The 15,382-nt window shown below is 37.0% G+C and overlaps 1 protein-coding gene across 5 annotated transcripts in view; it reads right to left on the reverse strand.

Annotated features, from left to right (window-relative positions):
- PPP1R12A (protein phosphatase 1 regulatory subunit 12A) overlaps window positions 1–15,382 on the reverse strand; it is a 112,045-nt gene that overhangs the window by 58,850 nt on the left and 37,813 nt on the right. For all 5 annotated transcript variants that reach the window (XM_030451523.1, XM_030451504.1, XM_030451512.1 and 2 more), the window contains exon 2: window positions 7,439–7,569. In XM_030451523.1, coding sequence (XP_030307383.1) covers window positions 7,439–7,569 — 131 coding nt within the window. The remainder of the gene's footprint in view (window positions 1–7,438; window positions 7,570–15,382) is intronic.

A 15,382-nucleotide genomic window follows, 5' to 3' on the forward strand; every position in this document is an offset into this window, starting at 1 on the left:
TTTTTTATCCAAACATCAGATCCAGCTACACAGTAGAAAAGATCAACTCTACCACACAGTTGCAAGATTTTAAAAAGGAAATTTCACCATCAACCTGAACTAAACTAGTGCTTCAATATTCTTCAGACTATACCTATGAGAAGCAGAAACATGATGAAAACAGTCCACTGCCAATGTACACCTTCATAAAGAAAATGCCAACTGATACTAGCTCATTGATCTTCTCCAAGTTTCTCCATTATATTCTCTAACAGAAAATCAGCTTTATCCTTGCCGACACCTAATGTGAGTTCAGAGGAGGAGGAAATTCCTATGTTGCTGATAAAGAATGAGCATCACACTTTGATTTGGGGCAGAGAGGGAGGCAAGACTACCACACCAGCATATCTTTCTTTCTTCCAGAAAGAAACAAGGCAACAAATAGAAATTAATTAACTGACACCAATCTTCCAGAGCCTGTGGTTATCTTTTAACAGGTCGCCAAAACAAATGCTGCCTATTTACCAGCATCAACTTGTAGAATCCGTCATTCTTCTAGAGGAGCTGTTTTTCTTTGGCTGGGAATAATCCTTTCCCTGCTTTTGTTTTGTCACATGGTTTGGTTTTATAATATATCCTTCTCAAGTCTTCTGCACATTTCCTGAGTGGGTTGTAGCAGATTCATTGCTGGTCCTTTTCCTTTTAGTTCTCCTGGAGTTAACAATTCCTTGTGTCATGTGAAGTAATGCCTTCAATCCTGACAAAAATGTTCATTCACCTTGTAGTATCTCAGTCAGAGCAACTCTGTTATCAGTTTCCATAATCAGCTTGCATGGGCTTTATACAAAAACACCAACTTCACTTTGTCATTCACAAATCCAAACTCCTGATCCTACAAAGATTTATTTCTGAAAGTATCACTAATAACATCATTTCACACTTAGTGAAAACCATAAGTGGGAACAAAGTTAAAGGAGATGGGAGCCATTGCTGACATTTTTATCAGTCTGCTTTGCCCTAAAAATAGTCTTGCTCCTCTAGGATTATAATAATAGGTTGTAGCAAAAGAGATTAGATTAAAAACACTCCAGTAAGTTTTATATATATATATATATGTATATAAATATGTGTATCTATATATATATATATAAACACTCCAGATCATAAAGTTATTAAAGCACAGAGAGAAATTGATTAGAAACAACTGTTTTGAAACATATCTTATGGCACTGAAACCCTCAGATATCATGGAAGAACATTCAACAGTACTAGGTGGTTCAGGCTCATGAGGTATGAGATGGCGAAAACTTCATCTCAGCAGAGACAGCTTTCTGATCAGAGGTGCAAGCTGTATCTGTAAAGCTGCCCAGATTCTTTTTTTTTTTTATCTCCCATGTGTCTATGCTAACTGCTGCTGGCAAGCCAGATCAGCTCACTGATCCAAGAGAGAGCAAAACTCTCCAGACACTCTGAAGGTTAAACTTAAGATAACAGTTCCCACATTGCTATGTTATCATCAGATAATGCAAGAGAGGGGTAAAGAGCCTCTGGAGGAGGGAAAACCAAGGAGAGAGGGAACGACTATCTATTCCTGCAGTAGTCTCAAGTTAGACCACATTGAGCATGTTGTGAAACTACACTGAATTCCCTTTAGTAGGTGTTGCCAGACAAGCACTGGTCCTGTCCTTGCACCATGGCAGGAATCACTGCCACTGTAGACCCACAGCAATCCCTGCAAGGGCAAGTAGAGCTGCAAGTAAACCACTTATCACTGAATATCGTATGTATTCAAACTACAGGCTTGCAGGACTGTCTCTTCACTCCTCCCGTATTACCAGACCACAATCACTCATTTAGTTCTTAATGGGACTGTTACTTGAAAATAGTGAGATCCTGGTACAATGGTTTTCTGAGGCTTCAGCAAAACTAGTTTGGCTGGGTTCACTTTCAGGTGTCTGGGGTTTGGAAAAATAGAGGGGTGTCAGCAGCAAGGCAGTGGTTACACACAATCATTAAAGCCTGCTTGAAATATTAGGGAGGGAATACAAGATAGGGAAACTCTGGGCAAGAAGGAAAGCAGGTGAGCTGGGTTTCAAAGCAGAATAGTTGGTCAAGTTGTTATTCTCTTCATAAATGAACTGAGTGAGAAAGTTCTGAACTTTTAAAGTTACTCCCTAACTAATCAACTAAACAAATGTTTCAGCCTTTATAAGTTTTTAAAATAAAGGTGTACTTTGAAACTGCGGGATTTCTTACCTGTCCACTGGGTGTATCAAAACATGCCTCCCAAACATGAAAGCAACCATGCTGAGTTTATACCAAACATCCATTTAACATCTAGCTTGTATTTCAAAAAGCAAGCACATCTTCAAGAAGAATGAAAATGGGGTGAATACATGATAATTTTTCCTGTACTATCTTTCTGGTCTCCAAACACTTGGGTTATATTTTCTGAACCAGATCCCATTTGTATGCATGTATTTTGTATTTGTATTTTTATGCATCTACCCTCAGAGGATTTCTCATTCCTTGCATTGGATGTGAAATTTTACTACCTACCAGCAAATTTTGGTGAATGATTATTCAGATGTAGTATTCACTGCATCAAGGTATGAAAACCATATTACTCCCCTCAGGAGACATCTGTCTCCTCCTGTTTTTGTTTGGGTTTTTTTGCACATAGGTGTTAATTGTCACTAACTTAAATGTTATTTTGAAAAATGCTTTTCTTACAACTTGCTGAAAATGCACCTTCATTCATGATGGTGAAAATTAAAAGCATTCATATTCAAACAGTAAAGCTGTATAGAGATTCCAAATACTTGCAAAAAAGTTTCAAAATACACAACTATGCACAGTACAAGTTCACAAGAAAACACATTTTAAACAAAAACTTTAATTCATAGGCAGAAAAAGAAATTACCATTCAAAAGTTACTTTACAGTAATCTGGTGTATACAAGTAGAGAGAATAAAAGAGTAAATATTTACTGTTTCTTAAAAGCCTCTGCATTATTTTTCTACTCTTACATTTTTTAGAATTCTAGAATGAATTTGCTTATTCCCTGATACAGAAATAATATACAAGCTTTTTAACTGTAGAAAAGATCTATCTGATAAAAAAAAAACCATCATCACCTGTTTGGGCAACTCTGAAGAATTTTAATATGATGTATTCGTATCACAATTACTTGTAAGCTTACACACATAAAACTAGACTACCACTAACTTAAGTAGGCAATTTGAAAATTAAAACTATCCAGAGAATTTCCAGAAAGCTGAAGCACTCCCAGAATTACAGACTCAGAAATAACAACAAACCCAAAAGGAACAGTGACCTCCATGCAGTTTTTTTTTTGCTCTTACAGCACCAATATTTCATCAGCAACCAGCTGACACTATTTCACACTAAACTATGTTCTCTTACTGTGTTTCACATGAAATGGGTTTCTACAGACTAACATTTCTTGAACTGCAAGATGGCATTTTTCAAGGAGATGAGAAACACATCCATGAGAAGGTGGCTGTTTCAGAGGAACAGAAAAGTGAACAGGACAGGAGATGCTGCTGAGAAGGTATCAGAGGTGTGCTGAACACAGTGGAGTATGACAGGTATGAGGAATCCACTGATCAGACAGTGGAGTTAGTGAAAGCAAGACAGAAACCAAGTGAATGGGGGGCCATGCCACAAATTCACAAAGCACATTAGCAAGTAGCATGGACTAGTTGAAAAAAAATGGCTGAAGTGGTGGTTTCCCTGTGATATTTTTGGGGTTTTTTGAGAAGCTCCTATACTTCTCAGGACCTCTGCCACATGGTGCACTCACCCAGGAACATTTGAATAATACAGGGTCTACTTACATGGGAAGAGGGGGGAAGAGGGGGGAAGAGGGGGGGGAAGAGGGGGAAGAGGGGGGAAGAGGGGGGAAGAGGGGGAAGAGGGGGGAAGAGGGGGAAGAGGGGGGAAGGGGGGGAAGAGGGGGAGAGGCGGGAAGAGGGGGGAAGAGGGGGAAGAGGGGGAAAGAGGGGGAAGAGGGGAAGAGGGGGAAGAGGGGGAAGAGGGTGGGAAGAGGGGGAAAGGGGGGAAGAGGGGGAAGAGGGGGGAAGAGGGGGAAGAGGGGGGAAGAGGGGGGAAGAGGGGGGAAGAGGGGGGAAGAGGGGGGAAGAGGGGGGAGAAACCAGGTGTTCAGCAAGAGCACAGCAAGATGGGAAAGTAGCTGCACGGATCAACCAGTCAGGCACCATCCTGTACCTAATACCTAAGTGGCTCCCAGCCATATTCCTATTAGTTGCAGATAATAGAAAATGAGTGTTAGTAGTGTTAGTATATGGAACACATAGAAAGAGCAGTTGAACTGTGAGATTGTTTGTATACTAATCCAATTGTGAAAGCAGTCTGAAGAGAAGCCTCTCTCACTCTGTAAGCAAATACATTAACCACCCCAAATATAACCCTATAGAAGTCAGCTGTGCATCAGAACAACTATAATACAGATTGTACTAGAAAGGTTTGTAATGATTAAACTTTTTCAAATGCTATCGACAGATCCTGCAGACTCCAACACATCCCATCTCAACTGTGATTCATAGACTCTAACCCCAGTGATGAATCATGCAAGAGTTAGCATGCAATGTTTAACATAGCTTCTGCTTTCTTTTCTTGTTTTAAGCCTAGAAACTAAGGTTCACACATATATGAAAAATGCTAATGTTGAATGGTAAACAGTAAACAGAGGACGTAATTTGTGCAAGAAATCCCTAAATTACATTCTAAACATGGAAATGCATTTCATAACAGAAAATACCCCATCTACAAGATCTGTTGCTTTTTAAATGTAATTTCAGATTTTGAGATGTAAATGTAAAGTAATGGAAATATATCATGCATAATTTCTTTGAATTGGAAAAAAAAATATGAATTGTAAACAAAATTAATATATTGGCTAAATTTGCATATTTGGGGGATTTTACAGTTTGGACTATTTCAAGAGAAATAAATTCAATCTATTTACATCTAAATGAATGTAAAAAAAAAAAAAAAGAAGACTTAAGACAGCAGCAGAGGAGAATAATCAGCTTGCTGAGTTTGCAACTTGAGAAGCTCTACAAAGCTGTGCAACAGCCATTTTCATGGGAGGAAAAAGGGAAGCACAGGTCAGACTCTCCCTAGCCCTTCATTAACAAAGTGGGAAACAGCAGAAGCCATTCCCTAACTCTTTTTCTTCAGAACAGAAGATGTTCTGTACAAAAATGGTAGGCCTGTGTCACACAGGAAAGAAAGATAAGCTACCAAATGTTAATATTTCCAGTCTATATTTATAAAGTCCCATAATATACCCAAATTAAAAGCTCCCTTCCATGAACCAGAAAACGTAGTGCTAAAAACGAAATCTATCAGATTCAGCAACATACAAATACACATTCTCATTCCAAGAAGATGCATCCTCACTAAAGCAGATACTGGACCCAGTACATAAATAAAATAAAATTTTGGCCATCTATTTTATCATCGTTTTTGACTTCCCCCAGTTTTGCCTCAGCTGTGAATTTTGTCAGTTTTGTAAATAATTTGAAGCTGAGGTCCTGCAGAAGCACTTTGAAGACAATCTAAACAATGTAGGACACATCAGAGATAAATATGCTTCATTCAAGTCAGGTTACCTTTCTCAGCTCTATGTGCAAATTTGTTTCAACAGCTTATCTGCAAAACTCCTTGCACCTTAAAAACACTGCTCTACCACTACCAACAGTTTACATGTCCCACATTCCACAGGGCTATACTCCAAGGATCTCATTTCTTTGAAGGTATTTCTAGTCACAGAATGATACATTGGTTTGGGCTGGAAGGGACCACAAAGGTACCATGCAAAGATCCAAACCCCAAGCCATGGGCAGGGACACCTCCCACTAGACCAGGCTGCTCCAAGCCTCATTCTATTCGGCCTTGAGCACTCCCAGGAAGGGGGCATCCACAATTTCTGTGGACAACCTATTGCCTAGCATTTCACTAGCCTCACAGTAAAATATTTTTTCTTAAAATCTGACCTAAATCTATCCACTTTCAGTAGGATACCATTACTCCTTACCCCCTACAACATGTATCTAGAGAAAATATGCAGACAGGTCCAGTCCCAGTCTGAGAGTAAGAAAAAAGATAACAGTCTTCAGCAACATTATAAATGTCACATTCTCAAGTCAATAGTAAAAAAATATCTTGTGGACATGGGGCACACGTCACTTTTTCTTCCCTGACAATCTGCCTACATTAGGCTTCAATGTCAATCAAGAAATTATCTTTTTCCTACTGTGGAAAAAGGCAGGTATTCTATCTCCACTAAACTGCAGAAAGGCTTATATTATCTCTGTAGGGAAACTCCTCTCATAGTATAGCCAACAAGTAAGCATTTCCAGTGTGCATGCAAGGGAGATTAAAGCATCAAATATCTGCATAGTGCAGAAAGGCAGACTGCAAATGCTAGTGGTCACACTATGTTGCAGTTATACACAAAGCACTTCACTCCATAAGTACCCAAAAGAAGAATTTTGCCAGTGAAAATGCTACACAAGTCTCCAGAATGTCTTCTTTCCCATAAGATTTAAGCAATTAAACCTCTCAAACTCATCAATACATGAATACCTAAACTTATAATTTTCAACTTTCACCATTATTATTAGTGATTATAAATATGTGATAAAATAGTACTTTATATTTTATCCAAGACATCACACTGAGCTTAGCAGAATTAATCAAGTCTATGGTTATCCAAATGGTTTTTAGAAATTTTTTACTACAAGAACAGCACGTTCAACAACAGCTGCCACACATTTTTCTCAAATATATCATTACTTTAGGTTAAAACAGACAATCTCTGGGAAAAACTTGATTATAGCGTATCTTCAGTGACCCCCAACACTTCAAGAATAACAAGAAGACCACTGTTCAAATTTAGTACTGAGTAAGCTTTAAGTAACACCATAACAGGCATCTGACTTCAACTGTAAGACTTTGCTCAACAGCCAAACTAATTGGCAAAGGTCACCTCTGTACACCACACCTGAAAGACAGAAGTTTCAAGACTGCAAATGCCATTGCAAAAATAATGTCCTACACATAGACTTATCCCAGGACAATGTTTCAGATTGCAAATAAAATGTAAATTTGAAGTTCCTCTCTGTGCCTCCCCTCAAAGCAAGAAGAAAATATTTTTTCAAAACCACGTGACAGTTATGAAGAGTCTTAAATTTTTACATGTTACAGCTACCCAAAACACAATGTATGAAAGCTAGAAAGAGAAAATGCAGTGCACAAATAATTGGACACAACACACAATATAGCATTGTTCTCTCTCATCCTAGAGGCAACTAAAAAGAAAATTTATCAATGCTATCTGCTTCTAGTGCCCCTGTAACAATGTATTAGCAATATACATGTATTTCAAAAATAGAGGAAAAAGCCTTACTCTGCTATATCAAGATATCCACAGGAAGCAGCTGCATGTAGAGGTATCCAGCCTTCATTATCTGGTTGATTAATATTTGCTCCATTTTCCACCAGAAATTTCACCATATCTACGTTATCATCTATACAAGCCTATAAAAAAAAATATTTAAGAAATAAGTTCATATTGAAGCTGTTCTACAATACTGTGCATCTTTAAGAAACATCTTCAGGAAAACAAGGTAATTACTGTAAGGTCTGATGAGGGAATAAGGTTTATTTATTGGGATATGACAGCAGGACAGAAAGGATTTGAGAGAAAACCAGAAGGTGTTACAGATCTGTAAGCAAATAAACATATAAACAAACAATCTAAATAAATGAATTCAAGCAAAGCTCAGCAAACCCAACAAATATTATTTCCTCAGGTAATTTTTTTCTGGTTTTCTGAGAAGCCATTTACAATCCCCACTGCAATCTTGTTTTCCAGTACAAAGTGCTTTCCTTTCTAGAGCCCCTGGGCCCTGACTCCATCCCAGGCCCAGCTCACTCACTTGAGTGGATACTACAATTCAATAAATAGCTACACCATGAAATAGAATTGTGACAAAGAAATGGGGAACATTTTGGAAAACAATACCATAACGTGGTTTTAATTCTAATGTAGTCAAGACCAAAGAGCATGGAAGGTGACACTACTTTGCATTTCAACACCCCCCTGATGCTTTCTTCTGCAGCATACTCTATCCCACCATAGATCTTTTAACAGGCTATTAATCACTGCTGTTTATCAACTACCTTGAGTATCAATCTAACATACTGCAAAGATATGATCTCTATATATCAAGCAAACAGTGCTGCCCAGATGCAAAACTACTACTGCTCTCCAGATCTGCATCCTGACTGGCTTCTATTTTGCCTTTCTTCTCTGGGTTGGAGTATTTTTTCTCACAGGGTGCTCTGAGTTTTCCTGCCAACTTCCATACTGCTGCCCTTAAAAGGGCAGAGCAACAGAGAGAAAAGTCCCTCTGCATTTCAGCATAGCAAGGACTCCAAACAGCTAGACCCCACAAGACTGGTGTTAAGTTTTTAGCTTAATATATCAACAGTACTACTACATAAACAGAAGGCTGAAATGAGAACTTTCACTCCTGGGTTCCTAAGTCCTTCTAGAGCATGAGGCCTCTAATTAAATGCAGTAGGTATGAACTTTAGACTTCAGAATAATTCTACAGCAATAAAGATTCAAAATTATATATTGATTTATTCTGGAAAAAAAAAATAATCAGATTTTCTTATTTAAGCAACTGTGCCTTCCGAGATGAATGCTGAAGCCTCCCTCCATTCTGCACTGCTCTGAAAACAGCTACACCATGAGTGAAATGTGTTGCTGTCCTGTATAACCAGCCTAACAAAACCAGCAGGAAATTATCCCTCTGTGACCCCATCTGCTTTAGTTAAGTATGGACCTAGGGGTTTGTTTAGAATGTAACACAGAACTGTTATAACAATGAGTCTCATCTGGACTTGTTCATCCATAAACTTGCAGCTAGATTGCAACTAGACAGCAGTACACTGGTTGCATTATTTGTTTTTCAACAAAAACCACATTCTTGAGTGAAAACACTCAAACAGTCCTGCATTTCCAGGTATTCTTGAAAACTCCCTTCCTGAAGGATTCTTTGAACTGCCTTTTAGTTATAACCATTTCTAAAATCAGCAATGCTTTTAATAAAATAATTTATGAACATACTCCAACAAAAAGGACTACAAATTCCTCAAGCATATTTTCTTCAATTTCTTCCATTTATCAATCACCTCTGTGCAAGGCATTTTGTTATTTAAGTGAAAAGGAACTAAATGGAAGACATCATAACTCTGTTCAGGAGGAAAACAAATTCAATAAACACATATGCTTACATTCAGCAGAAACATTAACAAAACCATATTTCACATATGCCATATATTCAGTATATCTGGACATTCAATTTGCCTGACCATTGGTACTATGTACAGAATAATAATCTCTAACTTATTTTAAGGAAAACAAATATATATTAAAAAAATTTGAAATTGCCCAAGCATTTTTAATTTTTTTCAATAGCCTACGTCTTCATATGTCTCAAAAAACGCTCCAGAATTCATAATCTGTGAAAAAAAAGGATATCTTAAAACTGATCAGCACTATTAAAAATACAAACCAGACTACCTGGTTGTGACAGAAGCCAACACAGCCCAGTCCTTGACCATTTTTCAAGTATACTTAGGAAAAATTGGCAAGACATACTCAAAACTACTGTTGCTAAGTGAATCAAAAGCTTACATATGCAGTACATTAAAAGACATATGAGTAAGTGGCTAAAAATATATGACCAAATTTGGACACTTTTCTGTACCATACATGGCAAGAATCAGGAGAGCTCAAACTTCTCATGTATTATCAGAGATTGCATATTCATGACAAGCAAAGATAAACAGTCTGTGAGCTTATATATATTAGGGAGATAGAAGAGTTTAAAAGGATTTACTTCCATATGCATTACTAGTGATCACATTTTTAAGGATAAACTTATGTTCCTTATAACTGCTTATACAATCTGAACAACTGTCATAACAATTTCATTATGGAACAAGAGGAGCCACAAAAGCTGAAGTTGATAAAATACAGACAGTTGTATAATTTTAAATATAACATCTGAGCTTCCTTTAACACAGATTACTTAAAAACAAGCCTCATACCTGAAATATTTTATAAGATACCCACTGTGGCGTTCAAGAAAGTTATTACCTATCTTAAGGTGAAAAAAAGCAAATGTAATTGATTCTATGGCTAAAGAACCCTATACAGAATACCCTATTTCTCCTTGTCCTCTTTTTCCCCTTAAGAGCACCAAAAAGTGTCTGACTAACTCACTTTCAACACTGTCCATAGGCAAGACACCCCTGACTATTACCTTAAGCCAGAAAGCCATTCTTAGAAACAGTTGTTATAAAAGAAATTTTATCTCCATGTTTTTCCATTTCTGCTGATTGTCACTGCATTACCTTTGCAGTCACTTCTAAAAGCAGTATTTATCAAGTGCTAGAAGTGCCTCTGCTGTTGAAGACTGACATCTCAACCCCAAAAGGGAAAGCTTGTCAGAGCAGCATCAATTTAAAGAAACAGCCTGTGAAAAGTCTGCCCTTCTAGACCTCAGTATGAAAGCTTTTAACAAAAGAAAAACCAATATAACTGCAAGATGTAAATAACAAGAGTTCCACTGATGTTATGGTGAATCAAAGATAAATTGCCATGATGACTTCTGCCCCAGTCTCTGCACTGAGACTTCCACATCTGCTACAGGATGTGGAATCCTATTAATTCTAGGATTAATAATCTTATTTCTTGTCATTCATCTCCCTTTCCCCAGTGTCTCCCATTTAGAACATCAGCTACCACTTCCTGAAACAACAGGTTGTCTTAAAACTCTTTCAAAGCTTTTTTTTTCACCCCACACTCTGTCTTTCAAGCCCATTCTCCCATTCAAGCCTCCACAAACTGGCAGAAAGGCAGCAGTTTTGTATGAAGCCCTCATTACCCTGCTAAATTTCATGGAAATTAGCCAACAAGCCACAAACAGAACAGCTGGACAGTGCAATCATATAATCCCTGTTTCCTTTGGGAACTAATTTAGAAACTTGATTATCTGAAAGGGTTTTTTTGATACCTGCTGAACATGTTAGTTTTAACTGTATCCACCATGAGTTCTTCTTCCATTGCAGGTGGCATGTGATCTACCTGTCTCTCCTCTTACTATCAGGTGTTAAACTCATAGGTGAAGGGGTAGATCTAAGTTAGTAACCTTAAAACCAGATAGCTTTAGAAGAGATATCTAGAGTGCTCAATCCCTCAATGAGTAACCACATAAAGCACTCAATAGAAAGTCCTCCTCCCCAGAAGACAGGAAAAACAAGTAAAAAAAAATAATTCTAAAGACAGATTAAAACATACATTTACTGCTACCTAATATCCTGATCTATTACACAAATTAATGTACTTTGCCTTTAGTAGCAGTAAAGAAACATTGTATATTTTATTTCTGTCAATACATTTCATTTTTCCTTATTTATTCTTAGTACTGAGAGAAGTCAAAAATATGGACATGAAATAAAATATTATACTCAAAGGGATAAAATAAGCTAATTCCTGCAGGAATGCTGGACAAAGGAGAAAGAGCTCATGTAGTGGCCTGGAATAGTTTTGTTTATTCCTTCCTTATCTTTATCTCATAAACCAAACCCAGAGTCCAATGGAGATTATCAGGACATTATAATTTTTGTTAACATACCCCAGAATCAAATTAAAAGAGGGCATCCACACCTAGCAGCAAAGCTAGTTAAAAGCAGTTCCTGTTCTCTTCACCCTGGATTGCTTTTTACTTCTGCCATCACATACTCTTGCCAACATACTTTGCTGAACTGGATCTAAAGTGGATCAAAAAAGACATCAGAATTTAAAATTAAATAAGTAAGGGTAACAACATACTACTACCTTTATCCGATTAAAGAATCCTTTGCTTTGGTTATATTATGGGTTGGGTTTTTTTTTTACATTCTGAGAAGATGCCTTGATCTGAAATTCATCTTCATGTTGTAATTCCACTAACAGAGAAACCAAGTTTTGTTTTACTGTGAAATTTCACCCCCTACAAACTCTGTCTTAATCCTTCTTGTTTCAAACTGACACTTGTCAAAGTACAACTCCTCAATTTGCTGCTACTTCTACAACTCTCACTGTTACCTTTACAGCACATTTGAGCTTAATTTCTCGTTTGTACAGACTTCCTAAGGAAACCATATTATTCATTCTGCCTACCTGGCTGTACTACTCCCTCCCTCAGCAATTTCAACTGAAATTGAGACAGGAACAGATGTCGCAGAGAATTAAATTCACTACTTGTCATGAAAACCTGGTTTAAGGATGAGTCCTCTTTAACAATGTTGCCTCAGAGTAGGCCACCCTGTGAACTCTGCAATTACCACTTCTACCCACCAGTGAGCTCAGCACCACCAGATAAACCTCTTGCAGTCTCAGTCTGCAATGATTTTTGCTCTCATGAGGAAGGGTTTTGCTAGGACAGAGGACACCACAGTTCACTAGTCACAGCATCCTTCCATTCACATTCACACTCCTTGGGAAAAAAACCCCCAAAATTTACATATTGCAATCTTTAATTACTTCTTCAATAACTAATTGAGAAGATATAAAAAAAAAACCACCTCAGTCAAAAGATCTAAAGCAAGCTTGAGCAATACCTACAACTTTTTGCAGGTAACATAATTATGCTGTGGATTAATTAAGAACAAAGTACAAACAAGTGAAGTGACAGGAAAGCATATGAAATGAAATCATAAGCCATATCTAACTTTAGGGGAACAGATTCCAGGTTACCTGCAGGTAAAGCCACTAGAACAAAGAAAAAGCATTTTTTGCACCTTAGATTTGTTTGCAGGTCATTAAGTAACAGTTATTGTACAAAGAATGGCATTTTATGAGTATACTACTAGTAAAGACAATGCTATTATTAGTGATTATTGCACTTACTATGTAGGGAACCACCATAAAAACACATTTTATATTCCCTACATTTTTTTTTAATGCAGCACATACAGAATGTAAAGGCAGCTGTTGATGTTCACATTTACAGTAAGAAACAGGATAGTTTTGGTGTTGTAACAGAACTTTAGGCACTGACCTAGTATTACAGATGACAACTACTGCTCAAGTACTAAATTAACTACAATCTTCATAGTGTTCATTTAGCCAACACACAAGTCATAGCTCATATTTTTCAGAGAGCTGGGGTAATACCAGATAACCACCTCTGCCTACTAACAAAATAAAGTTTTAGGATTAAATGTTTTTCTTTTTTGCATATGTTTACTATTAAAAATGGCATGGTTTACCTTGCAAATCTTCTTGATAAACTACTAATATTACCCTTTTCCTAAACTAGTGTAATTCTGTTGAACTTGTTTGTAAATAATGTGTGCTATTTTCAGTTAATTATAGCCTCTTATTTAAAATCCTGCGCTTTTGTTAAATACAAAACTTTTAAAATTATAGTTTCCATAGCTAATGATTTAAATTCACAAATCACTTCAAGAGCTTCTCATTGCTTCTGCAAGTTCTGGCCATTTCAAGTTTATTGCTTGGATTACTCTCACCTGCATATATGAGTCAATCTTAGCACAAATTTCAAGCCCAAACTCTTTCTCCCACTGCAGGGTATCAACTTTTCTTCAGAGCAACTCCTTGGAAATGTTTCACTTCGAAGTGTAGAAAATGGGAATCCTTTTAGACACTTGCAAAAGCAGGTGGGCATGATATACAGGGAAGGCATGCAGAGACTTTTGAAACCAAGGATCCATTAAGCATCATTACTTAATTTGAATGCTGCAGAGTTGTCAAACATTGACAAAAATTGACAAATCATTCCAGAACTCACCAGCCATTAATTCCACTTCATGTAAACACCTTCTTACATGCATGAGTATACCTCAATATAAGTTCACTTAGATTTTATTATACCTTTGTTTTATTTATTTAGGTAGATGAAACCAGGAGCTACATGAAACAGTTTAGCTCAAATATTCAGGAAGAACATAACTTCATTTTTATACTAAGATTTTGCCTTGTTTTCTCTGTTACAGTGAACTGCTAAATTAATTACATGCACTTAAGTTTTCCTAGTTAGTACTTTACAGCTAAACCTGCAAATTTAATTAAGGGCACAATTAATGAAAAACACTAAAATCTGTTGTGACTGATAAAATCTATGTGTTTATGAAATTAATTTCACAGGGACTTCCCACTATTTAAACACTAATGAATGCTTAACCATAGTTCTTAATCAGGACTGTATGGAATACTTATATTTAAGTGGTTTTAGCATGTTTCAAGTAGAGATAGGATTACTCTTGTCATCTAACCTCCTGCTGAGATAAATAAGGAGAAGAGGAAAGTGGGCTGTAACATGTTATTTACTATAACCAGATATGCTACCATTCTTGTCAACAATCTCAGTAGTGGATCAAGACTCCCCCTGACAGACATTATATGGACAAAACAATCCAGTCTAATAACTGCTGTTCTGCTCTTGCTGAAAAAAACTAAACCAAAACCACAAACAACCCAACTATACCAGGCTTTCTAGTATTATGTATAAATCTTAATTCCAATAAATAAGTGTAGTTTTAGCGGTGAGCAAATCTGTATTCAAGAAAATATGAAATTACCACACTAGAACTGATCTCAAAACTACCATGCTAAATGTTTAATATTGAACTTTACCAGTGTTCATTTATTTCAACACTAAGAAAAATCTCAGGAAGTAACAAAAAAATACCTGGAAAAAGCCTGACAGAAGAAAAACCAAAAAAAACCCAACCAACCAACCAAAACCACAAGCAAACCTGAAAAGAGGAGATGAAATGGAAAAACATGCAAGCCCTTACAAAATTATTTTAGAAGACATCAACTCAAACAGCAGAGACAAACCTACTGATATTGTAACTGTTCCAGTTGCCTGAAGAACTCTTCTTGTTCCTGGCTCAAGATTCTGACATGAAGTTGTTGAAGATGCTGAGCACAATGGACTGCATGAAGCAACCCTGGCCTAAACTTCAGACAAGCCAGGCTCTCCTTTAAATTCATTATATTAAGGATCTGAGAAACAAGGTCTACTACTTCCTTCTGGTTTCTTTCAATTTAAAAACAAAACTAGTGCATTCTGGGAACAACAGAACTTGTTTTAAATGTAGATTCAGGTATCTTAGTCAGCTTTATAACCACACTGCAGGTCAAAGAGCCATGAGTTTACTGACTGAAATGGAGAAATGAAGATCTGAGTGACAGTATGGTATGACAGATAGTACAGTGTACAAATTCACAAGTTGTCGGAAACCCTGAAGGCTTAGGCAGGTT

The sequence above is a fragment of the Calypte anna genome, chromosome 1 (genome assembly GCF_003957555.1).
Source record: "Calypte anna isolate BGI_N300 chromosome 1, bCalAnn1_v1.p, whole genome shotgun sequence".
Lineage (NCBI taxonomy): Eukaryota > Metazoa > Chordata > Aves > Apodiformes > Trochilidae > Calypte > Calypte anna.